A 21,751-nucleotide genomic window follows, 5' to 3' on the forward strand; every position below is an offset into this window, starting at 1 on the left:
TGATGTGCGAGATAAACAAACTGTGCATTGTTGACAGAAGCCGGTTGGGTTACTGAGCACTGGATCGTGTACTGTAGAGAGCAGGGCTTTTGAGTTTTGCAGAAAGACAGGCAAGAGGATATTTTGTTAACTGTCTTGTCAAGGGGTAGTGAACTTGTGGACTGGACATCTGCGACACACTTATTTCTCGCTCACAATAAGAAGACTTTTGCCGTTTAAAATTGCATCTGGTTAAATCAAGGGAAAACCAAGCTCATGTTATTCTCAAATGGCAAAGACTTGTTCGCTATGTCTCCTAAGATTAAAACTATAATGATCTAGGGATCAGTATAGATCAGAATTTGTCATTTAAAACTCACATTCAAAGGCTTGTGTCGAAGTTAAAACTAAAATTAAGTTACTTTTTTAGAAATCAATCCTGTTTCTCCTTCCAAGTGAGAAAACACTTGCTTCGTGCAAGTTTTTTTACCTTTATTGGATTATGGTGACCTGCTTTTTATGAATGCACCTGCCCACTACCTAAAGAGGTTGGATACTGTCTACCATTGTGCTTTACGTTTTATTACTGGCTATAGAAATCGTGTACATCATCGTTCTTTGTATGCTGCTGCTAAATGTCCATCTTTGCATATTTGCAGACTCTCCCATTGGTTGGTCTTATTTATGTATTTACATGTGTAAAAACCACAACCAACCACAGCCTTCATTCTCACAATTTCATACAATTGATTGTCCCAAAAATCAGAAAAGGACTGGGGGGAAAGCTTTTAAATACGCTGCCCCTGCTTCCTGGAATAATCTGCAGAAGGAACTGAAATTATCCGAATTGGTTACATCAATTAGAGATTACGTTCATCTTAAAGGAATGAGAGAATAACTCTTTTACTCAGTGTGACTGTTTTTGATGTCGCTCTCAATTGATCTGTTATTGTATTCACATGTTCATACGGGATATTGTATTTGTTTTAAATGTTATATACTTAGGTAGTACATGTATTTTGACTTTTGTTGCCATGATGCCAGGTCTCGCTTGGAAATGAGATTTTTAATCTCAGTGAGATTTTTACCTGGATAAATAAAGGACTAATAATAAATTTAAAAAAAATACAGTTTACTGGCAGATGTTTGTCGGTCCCTTTCTAAGCTGACATTATGTTTCAGCTGTTGTTATAATTTTTTTTTTAAATCTAATGTCTTTTGCAGTTAAAATACATTCTTAGAAAACGCCTACATGCCCATTTATCCTGTTTGAACCTGGTGAGTTCACTGGTTATGACATCCTCCATTGTCTTAATGCTTGTATATATATACAGTAGATTGCCCTGATGTCTTCCAATTGTTTGCATAGACAGTTTACAATACAGCTGACAGTAAGTTCACACACAAGAACTGTAAGCTAGCTATTATTACGAGGAAGGCATTATCCTTGTGATGACCACAGCTGAGCTTATTTCCTTCTTTAACACAGGACTTTGCACTTTGCCGCTTAGTGTTTGCTCCTGTCAGCACTGCGGTGTGTGTGGTGTGTGTTTGCTTTTATGTGATTAGAAATTATTAAGGTGAGCTCAAATGGCATCCAGCGTTTCTCTGTAAGCGATAGGCTCTGTTCATCAGTGCCATAGGCGCTCTTCAGTAAACAAATCTCTGCCTCACTCATTAACAGAGAGAGGGGCTCCTGTGTGTGGCGCGAGTACACACCGAGCTAGCTGTTCAGGGTAAACAAACATTACTAACACCCAGAGGGTAAATATAAGAGATGGGCATTAATCATGGCTTTACTGACTGATTGTTTTTGAGTGTGTGTTTGTGTGGGTGTTAGTGACTATGTGTGTGGGTGTTTTGTGTCCTTTAACTCAGTTTGCATCAGCCTGTGAGTCGAATCCTTGAGAGCTTGTCTTTCAGGTTTTCCTGCACGCCCACACGCCAGCACTTGGACATAAACACCCACAGGGCGTGGAAAATGCCTGACACGTTTATAGAACAGTTTTTTCCTTTTAGAGTCAGTCCGCTGCTCTGGCTGCAAAAGGTGTGTGCTCAGTCCACCTGCTCCACTGAGAGCTGTCATCTTTGTGGCAGCCAACATCATTACGCTTTAAAACACACTCAGTAGACCCAGCATGGCAGAGGAATGTGTCCCCGAGGATTTAGACCTGAAAGGGATGGGTGAGGAGGAGCTGTGGGAGCTGATTAATGACAACCGCCATCGGATCTCGCTAGGAGTGCGGCCGTGCATCTTGATCCCGTACCTGAGGCAGGCCAGGGTTCTCAGTGAGATGGACGAGGACGAGATCCTTTCCTGCCACAACCTCACAAACCGCTGCATGAGAACGAGTGAGATTTTCATTGTTTTCATGGATTTTAAAGTCAGTTGAAACTCTGTCCATGAGATGATACAGTAGACTGCTGAGTTAACCACTTAGAAAAGTGTAGCAGCAACATATAAAATCATCATGTCACACTGACAGAGTTTAGGTGTATCTGTAAAAACAAAATTCTTCAGATTTAGAATTGTGATTATTTGCATCGCTGCTGTTGCTTGATGACATTAACTCAAAGGTTAATTTGGAAGTCTCATTGTAATCTACTATTTCTAGGCCACATGCTGGATCTGCTGAGAACCCAGGGAAAGAATGGTGGTATGGCCTTGCTGGAGAGCTTAATGATTCACTACCCAGCACTCTACACCCAGGTGACTGGACGCAAACCCAGCACTGAGCCCTCAAGATTCAGTGGTGAGTGGCTCAAAGTCTTAGTATGTCTTATGGATGTGTTTGTTCTCTTTGTTCTGCTGACTGCAATCCTTGCACTCTCTTTCAGGCCTGATAAAATACTCAGAGCTGACTGAGTATCTGGTCAGAGCCGTCACAGGGATGCAGAAAGAGCTGCAGGAGGCCCGTAACGAGGCCAGCAAATTGAGAGCACACTGCGCCTCTCTGGAGGCAGACATCAGTCAGATGATGGAGCAGGAGATGAAGTCCAGAACCCTGCGCACCGACAACGAACGGATCCAGAGACACTTGTGCTCTTTGCAACGTGAAGTCACCAAGCTGAAGGATGAGAAGTGTGACTTGTATATTCGCTACACAGCAGCAATCGAGGAGAAATCAGCTGTGAACGGGCGGCTCCACGAGCTAAACCTTCAGGTCAGCGGATGTCATTAGAGTCTGTTTGTTCACTGCAGGAGACCTTCTGTCTGAGTCTCAAAGCTGTCATCCCTGGGGAAAATCCTCAAAAGGCTGATGTTAAAGAAGTGAAATTAAAGCTTGAAAGGATTAGACAGTGCCAAGGGATGCTTTTTTTGTTTTGTGTTCACAGCCTGAAAAAAAGTTGTGTATTTTGCTGTGGTAAATGTTCTCCCGCTTGAGACTCAGACTCAAGTGACACCTCACAAGTAATCTGAGATAGGTATTTAGCAAAAAGTCTTTGCTATATACAGGAGCTATGGGGTTTAAGTTACCAGGCAGAACAAATGAAAGGCAAAAGTGGGAAGTGTTCAGGATCTTTCCTTCTGTAACATGTCACACTTTCCTTTTTTAAATTGTACTCTAATGATTGACCCATCCACTCAAAATCAAAGTCCTTCTGTCCTCCCTGCAGAAAGGGCTGCCATATTTATCCTCAAGCAAAGATAACAAGCAGGCTCCACAGTTCTTATATGCTGCATTTGGTTACACTGTCATGAATGCATTTATCTTTTTTTTTCTTTAAACCTTTAAACTTCAGATTTGACCTCTACAGATTCAAAACAAAAGGATATTGCAAAAGACTTTTCACTGGTTTCCTCTAAAGGCACAGCAAAAGCTCTAAACTGCACATATGAGGTGTTGTAAAGCTACTTCAGTATCTGCAGTTATTCCTCCCACAAGTCTCCAAATCTTGGAGAAGTATAGCGCTAAATTGCTGCTGTTTTTGTGTGAGACAGTACGTAGGCATGATGAAAGGTCATTTTGAATGTGGTCATAAAAGTCTTTTTTTCTAAATAACAAAATTGTTATTTCTATTATATTTCCCAGAAACATTGTTTAGTTGGGTGAGAGAACTTTTTTTATGACAGTAGATATTCATGTTTGAAAAGACTTTTGTTTAAAAAAACAACGCCCCGCCCCTCCCTGAGCCTGGTTCTACCGCAGGTTTCTTCCTGTCAAAAGGGAGTTTTTCCTTTCCACTGTCGCCAAAGTGCTTGCTTGTAGGGGATAATTTGATAGTTGGGTTTTTCTCTGTATGTATTATTGTAGGGTCTACCTTACAATATAAAGCACCTTGAGGAGACTGTTGTTTTGATTTGGATAAATAACATTGAATTAAACTGAATTGAGCTGATGGGTAACAGAGAACTTGGTGAAAAGAGTCCTGTTTACTTCAATCATGCAAGCATATCAGAACTGACTTCAGATCATCAGAACTGTTTTGTCAAAGTCATTTCACCTCTGTTGTTTTCCAGCTGGTCAAAGTCATTTGATGAATTGAATATATTTCTCCTTTACTAGCATCTCTATCATTGAATCTAAAATCCTTGTCCTCACATAGTCAAGCCGAGGGTATTTAAAAGTAGAATAGGAGGCAAAGCCTGGCCTCTCTCCTGCGAATCAAGTTCCAAATTTGGGTTTCTCTACCTTTAAGATTACGCCTAACACATTCATTTTTCAAAAAGCTTGTAGTTAGCACTGGATCAGACGACTGTGAACCTTCCCTTAGTTCTGCTGCTGTAGTCTCAGGCTGCTGTGGGCTTCTTATAATGCCCTGAGCTTTTCTTTTCCCTTCACTGCTTCTCTCTCTCCTTGTTTTGTTTCTAGTAAACTCTGAACCTGGTTGCTTCCCACTGCCACCAAGTGCTTGCTCATCTGGGAATGGGGGTCATCTAATTCCTGAATTTAATTGAATTGTCTCCAGTGTCTCAGATTTACTGATTTACACTCTTTGTTTCTTACCACAGACTATAAAAAAACATAAAACACCTAATTAGATGTACAGTGTCTCAAGTCTTGTTTGTCATGTGTGGTGGCAGGTGTATCAGCTGCAGACTGAGCTACAAAATGCCCAAGCAGAGAATGAATTCCAGAGGCAGCGGTCACTCAAGTCTGTTTGTCCTGAGTCACCACAGCTGCAAGATGAAGTCAGGAGCCTGCGCTGCCAGCTGGCGAAGGCAGAAAAACTAGACCCCGTGAGCGCAATTGTTCTTTTTTGTTTTTTAATATAGACCATTTTTTTCACTCATATTCTTTAGAAGGTGAGATCTTATTTGCTGCTCCTGTTGCATCAGGCTCGTCAGGACATCCTGGCTCAAGACCTGGCAGAGGCCATAGACAGTCAGGTGGAGCTAGCAGAGCAGCTCCGATCATACAGGGAGGAGAACGAACAGTTGCTCAGAGACAAAAAAAAGGTGTGTTTGTTTTGGTTTTTTTCCTTCAGTGGTTACAGTAACCAGATCAGGAAATGTCACACAAATTCAACCAGTTATCTCTGATGGAAAGTGAGCTTTTCAGACTCCCACTCAGCACCATGATGGGCAAAAGTATTCAGCTGCTACTTGGAGAGTTATTGTTACCTAACACTAATATAAATAAACCATGAAACCATGAATACCACATACTTCTTTATATAATAATTGACTTTCTAATGTAACATAGACTTAAAATTGAAGCTAAATTGGCAAAATATGCGTGTACTTGTCAGCTCTTGGATCAGAACGAGTCTCTGAGCCTCCAGGTGCAACAGCTGACTCTGGACTGCAAAATGCACCAGCAGAAGAGCGCTGTGATCCAGAACCAGATGAAAGCTCTCCAGGCCGAGAGAGACCAGGTAAGGAATTGACGACGGTGCCTCTAATCAATCTTTCCTGAATTTGATAAACAAATTAATTAACATTTTCAAGCTGCATTTTTCTGTTTTAGACTTTACTTTTACGGAGAGCATCGGTTTTGCTCTGGTTCATTGTTGCGTTGTTTCAGTGCTTTAAGTGTCAGATAATACGCCGTTCTTCTGTACTTGTCTGTTGTGTGCGTAGGTGTGTGTTTATGTGTCTTTGATAAAGGACACAGTGTACGCGCCTCTCTGTTTTAAATAATACCTTTCTTTTAAAGGAGCGGTATTCTGTTTTTTTCTAACATGTTCTTACCTTCACATGAAAACATCATGAAGAAATGATCCACTTTAAAGTCATTTTACATCAGCTGTCATTAACTTGAACCCTTTCCTCTGAAAACAATGAATTAAAAAATTCTACCACACCCTAAAAACTGTCAGATTGCATTTAACAGCATTTAACTGCTTCACTGAAGCAGAGGAATTTGATTTGTTAGACAAGTCTCGAGCGGATGGTGTGACGCACACACAAGCTCGAGGAATGCAGGTGTTGGAGTTCCACAGCACAGAATAATTAAGATCAAGACAGTACCTTCAATTATATAACTACTTCTGTAGGCATAACATATTCAGACTTACACTGCTTATAGTTTGGCTTTGCTTGTTGTTTAAAGAAAAACTTTAATCTAGTGTAATTTGAAATTGTTTAAAAAAATTAAAAGACAATCAACTAATGACAAAAAATACTTACTTTACCTCACTGTGCTTTGTTTTCTACATGTATATGTATATTTGTATTTATTTGACGCTGCGCACAACATTTCCTCTGAGTTTTAATAACAAGTATCTCAAGTATTCTCAAGCAAAGAGGATAAAAAAATGCTCCTATTCCTACGAGTATTTCCTTGGAGAATCATGTTAGGCATACAGATGTCCATTTCAGTGTTTCAGTAAGAAACTCTGTCACCAAATGCAGGTTTATCACATTAAAAGTCTCTATGTTCAGGTTAGCCCAGATGGAAACTCTTTAAATCACTGATTTTTCTCCCTTTTTTCCCCAGTTTTTGAATACTGTCTGAAAATGCCAAAACATAAGAACTTTTTTTTCATGTAAATTATCAGAGCGTGATCAAAGTATATCTTACACACCTGAAAAATATAACTGACGCATTAACTATTTAACAAAGCTGTTTCCCAAACTAGAGCTTCTGATACTCTTGTCTCGCCCGGTTGTGCCTTAAAGTCTCCCACTTCCTGTTTCACTTCCTGTTTTCTGGTGGTGATTTAAAACATAATTGGACAATAGCTTTCCTAATAATCAATTAGTAACTCAGTGTGCCATTGGAACACCACAGAGATGCTTTCCACAGCATGTCTTTTATCCTGTCTTCCTTCTCTCACCCTAACCGGTCGCAGCAGATGGCCCCGCCCCTCCCTGAGCCTGGTTCTGCTGGAAGTTTCTTCCTGTTAAAAGGGAGTTTTTCCTTCCCACTGTCGCCAAAGTGCTTGCTCATAGGGGGTCATTTGATTGTTAGGTTTTCCTCTGTATGTATTATTGTAGGGTCTATCTTACAATATAAAGCGCCTTGAGGCAACTGTTGTTCTGATTTGGTGCTGTATAAATAAAATTGAATTAAATTGAATTATACCGTATATTTCATTAAAAACTATAAATAATTTAATATAATTATATTAATCATTCATTTAAAACCGATCAACTTGATGTCATAAAGAACATTTCTAAGTGTTGTGTTTTGGTATTTATATCTATATGAGGTTTTTCAAGTGAGTGATGTATTACTCACAATGACTTGGAAACACAGTACTTCTATTTTTAAGCTTCCATCAAGTATTGTTCCAGAGGTGTGTTTGCTGAAAGGTGCTGAAAAATAGATCGTTGTCTGCTGTTGGCGCCGCTTTGACAATCGACTGCATACCACATGCTTGTATCCAAGCCAGTATGTACTTTTGTATCTCAGCAAACAGAGGCCTAAACTTGGCTCAGCTGGGTCTGTGTGTCTGACTAAGAATCAAAGTAGTTTCATGCACAGTCAGCTAAACGGTTTTAAATAACTGTCAATCAGCGCTTTGGGTGCCTTGAAAAGCGCTATATAAATGCAATCCATTATTATTATTATTAATCATTCATGTGCTTCTAGGCTTATCAGTCCAGGGATGAGGCCCAGGCCATGATCGCACATGTCCTGGCTGAGAAGGACACCCTGCGGTGCCAGCTGGTGGAGCTACAGGAGAAGGTGTTCAGCTTACAGACCAAGTGCAGCTCTACAGAACTGCACCAGAGCTCCGAAGTAAATTTTTTAAACACACACATGCTCACGTATGCACAACACTTAGAGGAAAATGCTATTACTGACTAATTTCATGTCTACCCTAAGGAGACGGAGGGCGGCTGGGATAGTCTGAGTTCCAGCAGTGATGAATGCCCCGTATCATCTCGACGCAGACTCTGCCGCATGGATGCAATTAATCCTTCAATGGTTTCCTGCAGTTCAGAGGTGTGTGAGTGTGTGAAATAGCTGTGAAATGCTCTGTTAATTTTTCCCCACATGTAATAATATAATCACGTATTTTAAATCTGATGTTTTTGTACAGCTCTCCAGTTTCAAAGAATAGAGTTAATACAGTCACGAGGATTAGGGTCAACTCGTAGAAGTTAGATGAGGTGGAGGCAAGGCTGTGGCTGGCTGACGTGTGGAGTGGCTGAGGAGTTTTTGCTTTGTAGCCTGGAATGATTCTAAGGAGTCATCTCAGGCACAAAGAAAACAGTGCAGACAAAAAGCAACAAGAGAAACTAGGGCTTCTTGTCTAGCGGCCTGATGAACACTGTGGCCACTTTGGTAGACTCAGTAATGCAGTGAGTAATGGATGAAATCTACAGCTGCCAAGCTGAATAGACAAAGAGTAGGTGTGGCCGGTCAGGCAAACAGTAAGAGTGACTAAAGAACCACACCTGAGCACATCAACACAAATCCCTCTTTTCTTCCACTCACTGCCAGCAGAGGGTGGTTAGATTCATTTCTAAAATGGACAAAATCTGTAGGATGCACCTACCAGTCTCTGTTAGTGCTTCCAACAATGCACCCAACAGTTTTATAGTGGCAACTCTTCGCCATGAGTAAAAAGTTATTTATTTATGGCGTTCAACTGCATGCAACCAATATTAAATTGGGTGCTGGCACATTATCAGTGGGAAAAAAGGTGAGATGGAGACAAAACCAGTCACTAGTGACAACCACCAGAGTTCAAATACCATCATGTGTGATCAAAGCCTGATAGCACTGCTCTTGAGATTAATAATGAAAAACCCTGACATATCAGTTAACCGCAGTGCACAGAGTGGTATGTTCCTGCTTTCTCATTCAAACTACACACTTGTGACATACTGTCGCTTTTCCTGCAGTCATGATTTTATGTTCTGTGTCTGTGTTGGCCGTGTATATTGGCTTGTGTGTGTAGTGTGAAGATGGTGCTACGTGTAGCATGCGGTCCCGAAACGCTGAGCCTCCCAGTCCAGACTCTCTCCGCCGAAGGAAGGAAATTCTGTATGCAGAGAGCAGGTATGCCTGTGTTTCCTAGAAGTGCATATCAAAATCTCATAATTTCTTACTGACATTATGAGATTTTGGGAAACATTTCACCAGAACAGATGAATGAGCAGTGTTGCTGAACTCTGCATTCCTTTCTGTGTTCATATCATGGCACAGTTTCAGGTTGATTATTGATTTACAACACAAAAAGAAAGAAAGTGCAATCGAGAGCTAATTAAAGAACACAAGTTTGTTGAGGAGCCACAGAAGTTCTATTGAAATCACAAATTGAGTAGACTTTATATACTTGTCACAGTGTCTTGCTGTTGTCATAGCAACCCACCAAACCAGTCTGTAGACATTATCTCCATTTATCACACGCTTCTTTGCGAAGTAAACTCAGTGTAAAATGCATACCGTCATTGTTGTGTGCATCCATATTTGTTGGATCTGATAAGGGCACTTGTCTGTATTTTTTTTCTTGTAGCTCAGAGGCAGCAGAGACTGACAGTCTATTGGACGACTTTGTGTTGCTCCCCAGCGGTGTGTATTGAAAGCATTATTCTTCTTTAAATTACTGTATATGTGTGCAGAGATATCAGAACGAGACCTTCTTTCCTTCTTGCTCTCACCCACAACTGGAACGGCAGATAGCTGCCCGTTCCTGAGCCTAGTTCTGCCAGATTTTTCTTCCTGTTACAAAGGAGTTTTTCTTTCCCACTGTCACCAAGTGCTTTCTCTATTCTCCATATTTCTCATAGGGGATCATCTGATCACTGGTGTTTTCTCTCTATTATTGTAGTACATTCTTTACCTTATAGCTGTTGTTTGAGGGGAGTTTCATTTGCTTTTGTCCCCTGTTGTATCTTTGCCAACGTAGAGTGACACATTAACCCCAACACATTATTTCCTGGGAAACAACCGTGATGTCCAATCATTAAACATTCTCTCTTTTGTCCAGTGGTGAACAAGAGCATGCAGACATTCGGGCTTTCCTCTCGTAGGAGGTCCAGCTCTCACAGGTGAGACAGTGACACGAATTTTTAAATAGAATTAGATTCTACTCTGCCCAAAGGGTATGGACACTTTTAAGGCCAATCATAAATCTAATGCAGGCTATTAATCACAGGGCATACAGGACATTGTTGATCACTAGCTGGTGAAGTGAAAACAACTCTTCAACAGTTGAGAATTTTACACCACAATAAAAAACCTCCTCAGTGTCTCAGATCACATTCTTCCACACTTACTTCTTACACTTAGTAACTTGGGATCATATGTCCATGTATAAAAAAAAAAAAGTGCTCTATAAATAACCGGATATTGTTAGTGTGCACTGCTGTAGCAAAATCAGTCCAGGAGAGCAGGTCCACTTTCTACTAATCCCAGTGTGCAGGAATTATTTGTAATTATTAGTGATCAATATTTGCTAAATAGCTTGAATAACTTCCCTAATTTTTCATCGTCAGCCTGTCAAGATCCTCAGTCCCTCCCTTCCTGATGCGTTCTCGTCCAAAAGCGATCCGTGTCAGTGGCAGAGTTCTCAGCATCTCCTTCCAGGGTGAGGCGCTCCTCAGCCAGCTGGCAGTAGTGGGGGGCAATAAGACGGGAGTGTTTGTGCATCAGGTGACTGAAGGCAGCGCAGCTCACACTGTTGGCATCAGCCCCGGGGCTCAGATAGTGGAGGTAGGTGCAAATGTGTGCGTAAAAGCAGTTTTTCTCCTTATCACCTGTTGTGAAAACGCTGTTGGTCTGCAGGTGAAGTACGAGAAGAATCAGAAGGCTCTGAGGATGGTGCTGGAAGATTCCACTTTAGAGGAAGCCATGTGGGCTCTTGGCCAGGTTGCAGGCATCTGTCATCTCTCCCTCCGCCCCAGGCAAGATGGTACGTCATATTTCTTGTACTGATTCATCGAGAACTTACACACGAATTGCGTCAGATTTCCATATAACTTGCACCATAACCGGAACACCATTTTACTGTAACCCTGCATCGCAGCCTTCTATGTAGCTTGGCGTGCCTCCTGAGAAATGTGACTACATGTCGGGTCAGCGCATACCACAACCACTTAAAGGCTGCGGTATAGGGATAAAAAGAGTTTCCAGTTGCTACGCAAGTTAGGAAGTAAATTTCCCGCAAAGCCTAAATGAAGTTTTAGTCTCATCTTGAATCACTTATATGCCGTTTTAGTGGAGATGTTAGATCTCGCTCTATGACTTGTCTGCAGTCTTGAAGCCAAATTGTTCTATGTTATTTTTTTCTTCCACACTATTATCTAAACTTACTGAAGCTGTAAAAATGCCCATAAACATGTAAGAGTATTGGCAGTACTGTATTATACTTTGTGTTTGTTTTACACGCGTAGCCGTGAAATAAGACTTTATGGTTACAGCTGACTTCAGGAAGGAGGCAGCTTTGGTTGACATTAAAAGGATGCCTGACATGAGGAAGTAGAAACTGGATATGGTGAACATGCTGCATTCATGAGGGTGTTTTTGTTTTTGCGTCAAGCAAAGAATTCAGCTCTGAAACCTGTCATTTTGAAAAAGTAAACCACATTTTTTGGCACGTATCCGAAGACAGAACATAATAAAAAAGCAGGGCCTGCATGGTTGACATAATAAAATGATTGTTTGTTTGCTATTCCCTCTCCTTCACGCGTTGCATCACAAACTGGTCTTTTAAATGTTCTCAGCAGATTTTTTATGCATGTACATGAACTCAAAGTTCTCATGTATTCAGAAACCACACCTGATTTGATTTCCCCGTCTTCTTGTGCACATCTGGCCCGCTCTGGCTTGGATGCTACTTAGTGACTGCACCCTGGCAGTCCACTTCTGACCACTTCTGCATTTTCACCATGACCCTCAAACTATCGAGTAAAATCTTAATTTTTATTGCGTGGATCATTGCTCGCGAGGAGAGCAGAGTGTTCAAGGAAGTTCAGTTTGAAGGAGTGCTGTTTTTGCTACTCTGGAGAAGCTCCAGCCCTCATCACAGACACACAGGTGTAAGTGATCAAAACGGGACGAGCTTTGAAAGGGATCTGATAAAATAAGGTCTAGTATAGGTTTAGTTTTTATCTGTGAATTTTATAAACGCATCTTTACAGGTAAGGCTTGTGCTTATGTTGGGTGTGAGGATTAAGCACAGGAGGTAATAAAGTACAGTTACCATGAAAGTATATTGTTCTTTAAACTTGACATTATGTTAGTTCTGGGATGAAATGTAGAGCATGTACAGCAACTGACATCAGTTCTGAATATCATCCACATGGTGTGTACTGCAGAGTGTCAGTCCAGTGGTTTAACGTCCTCTTCTGTCTGCTCAGACTACGAGGCGCTGCTGCAACAGCTGCAGAGCAGTGAGACATCATCAGGAGACTCCTTCTACGTACGTGTCAACATGTCCCTCCCTGCCGGCCCCGGAGGAACCCTGGCTGTGTCCTGTAACGACATCCTGCATGTGACGAACACGCGGCCCGCCGGCACCGAGGACTCGTGGCACGCCAGTCACGTTCACCCGTGTCAGCAGCTGGACCTCCAGAGCGGAACTGTTCCCAATTATTACAGGTTGGTGCACTGATGAATGAAAAGTTCAGGTTCACAAAAGGCAACTGTGCGCTCTTCAGATTATTCGAGAATGGAGTCAGATCACTACTCACTGATTTCTTGATGTCACAGGGCACAGCGGCTTCTGATTCGAGCTATTGAGGATATGAGCTTTGAAGCAAAGAAGTCTGAAAAGGTAAGAATAAACTAAAGCACTGGGTTTTTGTTGCTTAGTTTAGTTTTTTTCACAAGTTACATCTTTCCCCTAATTAACTCCTGGGAATATTCTTCTGCTTCGTCAGGGTGAGCGTGTGATGACCCAGAATACACAGAAGACTGTGAGGATTGTCAGCACTGGGCGCCAGGGCAGGAACCCACTGTGGGTCAGCGTGGAGGAGGAGAAGAGCGCGAGTGCAGAATCAAGTACAGTAACCCCAGTGGTCACAAAACAGCAGAATTACTCGGGGCCTCATATTCTACAAACAGCCAGTGAATCTCAGCTTTAACTGCACTTAAAAAAGAGATCTATGGAAATATTAGTGAGATATAAACATTTGCACTGTCTATTCTTTCCACTGCAGATGCAACATCTGCACCCAAAAGTTGTGTAACTCTCATGCCCTACACCCTGGTGACGCCACGCTATCCGCCTGTCTGCAGGCCTGTCCTGCTGCTGCCCTCGGTGCTGGGACGCATCCTGGACAAGAAGCTGGCCAGCTGGCAGGGCTTTCAGCTCTGTGAGCCTGGTAAGAAATGCTCTGTCGATATAAGCTGACATGAAATCTTATGTGAATCTCGGCTACAGAATAAACAGCTGAAGACAAATTGTTAGATAAGCGGGAGGGACACGGTTTCCTGAGCTGACTCATGTTTTATGGGCGAGATTGCTCATACACCTCCCACTCTATTTACGATTTCATGCTGTAATGGAAGCATAGTAAATAACCGGTCTCATACTGTACAATGGAGTTTGTGTGTTACTGTAAACCAGGAAGGAAATAAATATCAATAAAAGGAGGACAGCAGCCATAAAGTGTAAATCTTTACCATCATTACAGAAACATAGGCGTAGAATATTTAGAGGAAATAACAGGCTACACCAAACGAAATCATTTAATGTGTGTTTCCAATAATACACAGCATTATCTTGTGTGTTATAATCTCTTTCCTCTCTGCTTCAGAGGTGCTGAGCTCCAGTGAGCATGCAGCCCAGCTCCAGAGGTCTGAGATCCTGGAGGAGGTTGAGCAGGGTGGGAGCCGCTGCTACACCCTGCAGAGTGTCGAGAAGGTCATGAAGAAGGTCAGAGCAAAGAAGGAAGCTGTGGTCAACAAACTGTGTGCAATGCTAAACAGATGATGGCCAGTTGAGCCGCAACTTTTGTACAAATATGAATGAGATTTATGTTGTAAAACTTACATTTTGGTTATCTGATGACTTTAGCACCATCATCAGGTTTAAACCAGTATTTTACTTTATCACAGTGCCAGAGATTCTTTAAAATGTATTTCATGTAACAGCACTGCGCTTAAGTCACACTTAAGCTAATTTTATTTATTTCTTCATAACCTGCAGGGCATCCACTGCGTGCTGCCTTTAGGCCTCGACTGCGTGCGCCGGCTGCAGCGCTCTGAGATCTTCCCCATTATCATCTTCATTGGCCAGTCTGCACGTAGCGCACGTAAACTGAGGTAGATTCGTCTTCTTCATCTCACGCAATGCCACCTCATGCTTCTGATATTACATTTTTCTTCCGATTGTAAGCAGCGAGAGAATGCTGGGCAAAAATAATGAGTCAACATTTTTCCCAGAAAACCTTCCTTGTTTTTCCAGTTAGACTCCATGGCACACAGATTCATTCACAAATATCTTAGAGTTGTAATTTAACTTCATATTTTCAGACAAGTAAAACAAAATACAAAAGGGACTGATGTATTCATGTATAGAGTTTAATGGTAAAATTCCTTTTTTAACTAATCTCACCTTTATTAGTGCAGCAATAGCAGAGACAGGAAATCAGGGATCAGCTGCTCAACCACTGAGCTCCAGATTTTTTTTATTGTTGAATAAAGAGCCCAGGCCAGTTGTGCAATTATGCCTACTAAGTAAACACATTCTTCCATACTTACAGATCAGTTACTTCAACTGTATGTACAAACAATATCAGCAAGTCTAAAGCAAAAACATTTCCTTCCTATTCTATGTGAGCGACTTTTAGAAAAATAAATAAGTGTAAAGAAATGTGTTGATATTACTTCATGTTAATACAAAAGTTCATAAAAGCAGGAGGTTATAGTTTATTTATCTAACTTTTACGTTAGGTCAAAGCTGCACCGTCACAGTCAGACAGAGGAGCAGCTGCTGGCGTGTTCGAGGAGCGAGGAGCCGCTGCTGGACAAGCTGCCGTGTCTGTATCACAGCGTGGATCCAGAATCCTGGTGTGACCAGACCTCCCTGCTGACCAGCCTGCGCACCATCATCTGGGAGGAGCAAAAGAAGATTGTGTGGGTGGAGCCTGACCTGTGGTAGGGCAAGAAAAGGCAACAGAAGAAAAACTCAGAGCATTTATGTAAATAATGGAAATTTCTTTAAGGGCTTTTTGTTTACTGGATCATGAAAAAACACATTAATATTAAATGGATAAATAAGCTTTACAAGAAAACTTTTTGTAAACACGAGTATGTATCTGTGATACTTTATGAGTAACTGGAGGACCGTTTAGTGTGCATGTAGCTGCATTACTTACTGAGAAACGTGTTTTACGCTGCCTCCTTTTTTTGACTTATTTGTTTAAAACAAACATGTGTAGTGTCCTCTAAAGACACAGGTTTTGTCATGAAACACACGTTTGCATTTACTGCATCTGTACAAAATGTAGATAATTTTTCATTTTCTATGTTTTCTTGCTTACATGCTGTGTTTTGTAAGTCACACCCTTGATTTAGAATAAAATAATAATAATCTGAGCTGTTGTGTCACGTGGAGTTTCAAAGTGAGATTTCATTGGAGATGGTGCATTCTTTGGTGCGAGTGTGAAATGAAGTGCTGTAAGTACAGATAAGTGAATGTTGTTTGTCGAGACAGCGCACGCCGGGCACTATTACAGGTGTTTTGTTTGTTTTTTTGAAATTAAGCACAGCTGCAGAGCATCATGTGATTGGTTTAGCTTGTCACAAACAGCCTGTTCCTTTAATTTTTTGAGCAGTGTATTACCTGTGTTAGCAGTAAATCTAAACAATATCAAAAGACATTGCTGACTTGTAGAGGAAGTGAAGAAAAATCTCTCCAGGGTGTGGATCTTCAGAGAATATCAGCGCAAAATAAATCCTCCTGCAAATATCGAAAAAAGGAAGGAAAAACACAAGAAGAAACTTTTGCACAGTAATACGTTTCTGTGGAGCAGATGTAAAGAAGTCTTATTCCTTGTATCCGTCCCTAAAGCCCCTCACTGGTGCCAGCCACACTGTTTGTCACAGAAACTCTCAGAAATTTTCATCCAGATTGGTCCACTTGTCTAAGAGGAGGGGAACATATAAACATGTATAGACGCACTAGAATAATTATAGTATGATTTTTGTTATTATTAGTGAGCAGTGTATTTAAATGTTCATTGGTCACATTCATTAATCAACTGAAAGCCTTTTCAAGCAGAGACACACAGCATTTATACATTCAAATGTGAGAATTTGGTGTCTGCCTATAAACTTGTATTATTTATTGATCTAATGGAAACATGGACAACAAACCAGATGTTAATCCAACAAGTTTATTATCATGGAAATTTAGGAAAAATACGTGTGAACTATGCTTTGTTTGCCGTCGTTTTCTTTAACCCGTTCTTTTAAAGACTAAGCTTTGGGATGTGAGGAGAACATGTGCTCCAGATTCCAGACTATGTTTCATCACATGTTTTTGGAATGTAATTCTGAAAAAGTTTTCCTCGGGTGACAGGTCTCCTGCTCTGACACTGGGACCCACTCATGTGCCAGTTCAGCACAGGAGCAGCACAGACACACAACCTCTTATTCCACTCTCACATTCACACCGCGGGTGAAAAATCGCCAGTGAACCCTGAAGGATGACGTTGGACTGTGGGAGGAAACCGGAACAGGGCAGGTGGCGCTCCAAGGATTTATTTTTGAGTTATTTTGATGTGGTACTGCCACCTAGTGGACGAAAGGAAGAAATGAAAGAACAAATATAGAAATGATTGTATAAAGTTGAAAAATTAAACGAAAATTCTGCTACTAAAGTTTCATAAGTTTCATAAGATCATATTTACTGCTTTAGCCAAGCAGTGAAGCCCAGTCTGGAAATGACTGTTTTCACTGCTCTGCTTGCAAACAACTCAGTCTAACTTTTACTCCTGTATTCCTGTTTTTGCCCAGGTTTTTTTTTATTGTGCATGACAGGTTGTGTGATTGCAGATTAAATTTAAATTCCGACATGATATCTGACACAAAGGAACACCGAACCCTGTAGAACAAGAAAGTCAAACTCATTTTATATCACGGGACTCATGGAGCCCACTTTGATCCTGAGTGGGCCGGACCAGCGCAACTCTGCTTTCTTAACTACGCATTTAATTCCTGAGATATCTAAATATAAGTAACAGAAGAGCAGTAAGTCAGACTTTCTACAGAATAAGAAATTTGTCACCATGACTGTTTGGGCTTAAACTGTAAGAAATAAATGTGTAAAATTACAGTAAATATTCAGTAAATATTCAATAGACTGTCCTGTAATTATAAAACTGAACTCACAGAAAAAGTCCTTTTTTGTAGAAAATTTATAAAAAACAAATAAGCAAATTTCTATAATCAATAGTGAAAAATCAGGAACTTTTCAGTTATTTAGTTACGGTAGTGTAGTGTGAATGCCCCTGTAGGGAGGTCTTCATTCGCTCAAAAAACTGGAAAACCTATAACCATTGTTCCATATGGCCAGTTTCACTGTTTCACTATATTTTCAGTACTGATAAAGGGATGCTGGGATGCTGCAAAGGAAAAAAACACAAGTATTAAACAAAAAGTATTAAACTATTCCACTTCGTAAATCTGAAAACGGTCTTACAGCTGACCTGTGTGGGCAGAAGAACACAGAATATCATTTACCATTAGATCCCGAATAATCAGCGGATCGAATTTACATACTGTCACTAACTCTGGACATTTTTGAATGTTTGCCATTTATGCTTAATATTTATCTAAATCAGTATTACATACTGTAAGATTCAAACATTAAGACAGATTTGATCTTTTGTTGCATTAATTGTTGCATTTAGAAGGACATTTCAATATTGTACATTACAGATCTGAGAGAAGGAAAAAAAACAAGCTGAAAATGATTTGTGGTGTTGCAGAAATGTATGACTGCACATGTTTTCATTATGAACTAATATCTATCATTTGACTAAAATCTTAAAAGCTGTAAATGAATTGGCTCACTTAAAAAAAAAAAGGAGCTTGATTGCCGACATGTGTTTTGCACTGTGGGTCCCCTGTGGTGCTCTGAACCAGAAAGACCCACAAATACTTATGTAATGAGGTCAAATGCAAACATAACTTAGAAATAAATAAATAAATTTAGTGAATTTAAAATACCTACGTCCTTTTCCCCCCATCACTTTACAGGCACTGTTTTCTTGCAAAGTAGGATGAGTATGATGATGTAGCAGCTTTACCTTTTCTAAAGGTTTATTTTGTTTTTTTTTTCAGGCCTGAAAAGTTGATGGGATACTGCCATCACCCTGCCAGCCAGATGGGTACCGTGGTCACCCAGCTTTGTGAACACAACAAGGCAATGTAGAGTTTTACGCTGATACCAGAGGTGCGTCAACTAAGAATCTCAGATGAGGTTGAATCTGTCAAGTTCAGAGGTAAAGCTTTCTGAATATTTTGTGAGCACAACAACTCAAGAAAGATCTGATCTAGGATTTCCAAATTAACACCATAAGTATTTCATAAAAGTCTCATAAAAGTGGAAACGTCAAGGCTGGAGGTGAAGGTTTCTGAAAATCTTGTGAATGCGTAAAAAAATCGCTAATTCCTAAGAAGTTAACGCAATCGTTTTGTTAAACCCCTTCAAGTATAAGGGAAATGTAATTAAAGGGGAAAAATTACAAAAATCTTCCAAATATTTAGGGACCTAAGAGTAAATAAAGTTCAGCACTATAACATTATGACCACATGAGGGCAACAGGAGATCTCCAAAAATGTCACCTGCAGTTTTGGAGGATAAAATATCATAGAATTTTATCCTCCAAAAATTTCCACAGATTGAAAGTTGACAGATTGATTGAAAGTTCACCTGCTGGAGCGAGTTCCCATGGAAATTCATTTTTTTGTTCCTTTATAATGGAAGAGAGCAAATTAAATGGAGACAAACAGAAGCTTTTTTATATTATTACATGAATAAAATAAATCATTAGTATTGATTTGGAGTCAGACATACTGTCAACAAATATTACTACACCGTTTTTTTGTGTCTATTACATGAAGCTATCCTGCTGTTGTCTGTTCTCCTCGATGCTGCTCTCTTTTTCTCGGGAGCTCGCCCCCACCTCTCCCCCCAGCAGAGGAGGAAGAGCTGAGACAAGTGAACAACAAGCCAAAGCCAGGCAGACAGGAGACTGTATAGGTGGGTGTTTTCCCCTTTTTTATGTTGAGTGCTCTCGCTCCGCGGCGCTCAGTTCGTGTGCTCTCTTTTAGGGCGTACCTTCGATAACGTAGAGGTGTTTTTTGTTGTTTCATCCCAACTCTTTCTGATATTTGGATCGTGTCAGCGCAGCAGCGGCGACAGCGGCAGAGGCTAAGCTAGGCTAGGCCTGAATCTCCCATCTCAAATACTTATGGACTTTGCAAAACAAACCTAACAGTCTCCAGGATCGGTAATGGTTTGCCTTATGGTGTTTATTTTATTTTATTTTGTTTTACCTTTTGCTCGATGCAAGTGTTTAGGATTTGTTGAAGGCAGGTTTTGTTTTTCTTAGTGAACTTGATTGTTGTAGACACCGCGCTAGCAGGCTAGTGAGGCGCAGTAGAAGCTAATTACGTTAGCACTGGCTTGATGAATAACTCTTGTAGAGTGAGGCTCGGGGAAAGTTTAAGAAAACTCATAACATGAAGGTTTGAACTGGAGAGGCAAGGGTATAAACGTACTATGCACTCCGTAAACACGGGACTTTGTGGTTTGAATGGTTTGTGGTTTTGGTGAGCTGGAAGGTGTGCAGTGCTATTACATTACACGTCGAATCTTCTGTTTACGAAAACGGCGAGGTTTTAATGAACAGCTTCGTATTGCCGTTTTTCCCCGAGCTAGCTAGGGGGCTATCCAGAGCAGGTGAGAGAGAACAAGGAAGTGGCCAGGCACCTGGCTGACCGCATCGTAGCTTTTAGTGGAGTCAAAGTCCAATCTCGGCTTATCAATTTCCTATTATGTTACACCTGAAACGCCCATTCTCGGTGGACTCTTGGCGCTTCCAGGTGTTCCAGCGCCTACGGTGTGTGCTTGTGCTTTTAATTTCGTTCATTTTAGTCACTGTTTATCGTTTCTGCAGCTGTCTTTTGATGTGGTTTGCCAGGTAGAGGAGGAGAGAGACGGGATTTGTGGTGCTGGTTGTTGTGGTGGCGGATCAACGGCAGCCAAGGACAAAAGCAAGAACCTGTTGTGTAGGTCTGGACGGGGTGTGGTAAGGTGGCTGGCTGGAAAGGCAGGCGGGAAGGTGTGCTGGTTCCTTAGTTATTCTGCCCCTTGTGCAGACGCTTACAACATAGACGTCTTCTCAATTTACTGTTTTACAACTTATTTACAGAGGTAAAACAGTAAATTGCCAGAGGGAGCAGGTGTGTGTGTCCCTGTTTAGAGTGAGCTTTGAGCTTTCAGTTTGCTTCATGTGGCTTCGTTGTGATGTTAAGAAAAACATTAATATCACACAGACCAGCATAAGTTAGTGTTTTCAGAGTTGATCTAAAGTAACTGGATTGTTGATTTAGTTTGATACAGTCAGCTGATTGGACATGCCTGACATATTCCTGTTCATACCCTGCGGGCATATCTGTTTGAGTTTGTTGGGGCAGAGATGGAGGAGATTGTGGACAAGTTTGAACAAGTTGTTTGCTGTGATTTGCCTTCTCCGAAAGATTTAGAAATGAGGGACAGGAAAAAAGTAAAATCTGAAGTTGGGCACTTCTCTTGCTCCTAACCATGTTGTCTATGGAGGCTGAAGTCTTGCTGCTCAGCCAGTTGTTTTAGCCAGGGCTATCATTTGTGAGTCTCTGTAATGACGGGCTTTCAGAGAAATACCATGGGTGTGTCCCTTTGACTGACACACACACACACACACAAGCTGGGGTTTTCTTATATTTGCTCCTCCTCCATGTCTCCCCACATGTCTCTCTTCCTCAGTCTATTTCCAGCAGTCACACCTGCAGTCTGTTTTTATTTAAACTTCAGCTGGGTGTGCATGGGAGATGTGTGATAATGGGTTAAATCAGAGTGTACAGGGTATGAAGCTGTGAAGCAAAACAGCCGTACAGCACCCTCCCTCTGTGCTGGTGGTTATTTTCTTGGAAAGGTTGAGTTTGGTTTGCACGTTTATGAACCTCATGACAGCAATTTAGAAGTGATTGCGTGCTTGTTTGCGGTTCACTTGTGGCAAATCTTTACCAATGGCTGAATATTGGATTTTAGTTTGTGTGACCATTTTTTAGTGAAGCAGTTAAGAGGGAATATTTTGCCCCATGCATGATTTCTGTGTTTTCTGGTAGTGATATTGATCAAAGCTAAAATTATGTGGGTGAATCTTGAGCAACCTTTACAGGTAGGTTCAGGGATGCACTGATTGGAAAAT

At 41.0% G+C, this 21,751-nt stretch overlaps 2 protein-coding genes across 16 annotated transcripts in view; both read left to right on the forward strand.

The window, feature by feature from the left end:
• The first annotated feature begins 1,143 nt into the window (after window positions 1-1,143).
• Window positions 1,144-15,866, forward strand: card14 (caspase recruitment domain family, member 14). 4 transcript variants are annotated; one of them, XM_026169880.2, is made up of 20 exons: window positions 1,538-2,331; window positions 2,595-2,732; window positions 2,818-3,143; window positions 5,006-5,161; window positions 5,261-5,380; window positions 5,674-5,799; window positions 7,962-8,111; window positions 8,199-8,318; window positions 9,280-9,380; window positions 9,838-9,893; window positions 10,312-10,372; window positions 10,820-11,036; window positions 11,109-11,235; window positions 12,683-12,923; window positions 13,035-13,098; window positions 13,205-13,391; window positions 13,484-13,648; window positions 14,084-14,202; window positions 14,476-14,591; window positions 15,222-15,866. In XM_026169880.2, exons 1-20 carry the CDS (start codon window positions 2,118-2,120, stop codon window positions 15,427-15,429), a joined length of 3,012 nt encoding a protein of 1,003 aa, XP_026025665.2. In that variant the 5' UTR covers window positions 1,538-2,117; the 3' UTR covers window positions 15,430-15,866. The 4 variants fall into 4 exon arrangements, 3 of the variants coding, with proteins under 3 accessions (XP_026025665.2, XP_026025664.2, XP_026025666.2); XM_026169881.2 differs by having other exon boundaries at window positions 1,554-2,331; window positions 13,205-13,325; XR_013909597.1 differs by lacking the exon at window positions 15,222-15,866 and having other exon boundaries at window positions 1,144-2,331; window positions 13,205-13,325; window positions 13,563-13,648; window positions 14,476-14,506.
• Window positions 15,867-19,401: 3,535 nt separating this feature from the next.
• ctnnd1 (catenin (cadherin-associated protein), delta 1) overlaps window positions 19,402-21,751 on the forward strand; it is a 31,836-nt gene continuing 29,486 nt past the window's right edge. For 4 of the 12 annotated variants that reach the window (XM_080302684.1, XM_026169882.2, XM_026169884.2 and 1 more), the window contains exon 1: window positions 19,402-19,539. Coding sequence is in view for 1 of the 12 variants with exons in the window: in XM_080302687.1 (XP_080158813.1) it covers window positions 19,793-19,807 (15 nt within the window). In the remaining 11 variants the exon portion in view is untranslated. The other 8 variants (XM_080302685.1, XM_026169886.2, XM_080302683.1 and 5 more) reach the window with 8 other exon arrangements.

The sequence above is a fragment of the Astatotilapia calliptera genome, chromosome 6 (assembly GCF_964374335.1).
Source record: "Astatotilapia calliptera chromosome 6, fAstCal68.1, whole genome shotgun sequence".
Classification (NCBI taxonomy): Eukaryota; Metazoa; Chordata; class Actinopteri; order Cichliformes; family Cichlidae; genus Astatotilapia; species Astatotilapia calliptera.

Coding starts and splice junctions, on each gene's coding strand:
- card14 (XM_026169879.2), top strand. CDS start 2,118: ATGGCAGAGGAATGTGTCCCCGAGGATTTAGACCTGAAAGGGATGGGT. Junction 8,112..8,198: donor AACTGCACCAGAGCTCCGAA/GTAAATTTTTTA, acceptor GTCTACCCTAAG/GAGACGGAGGGCGGCTGGGA. Junction 9,381..9,837: donor ATTCTGTATGCAGAGAGCAG/GTATGCCTGTGT, acceptor TTTTTCTTGTAG/CTCAGAGGCAGCAGAGACTG.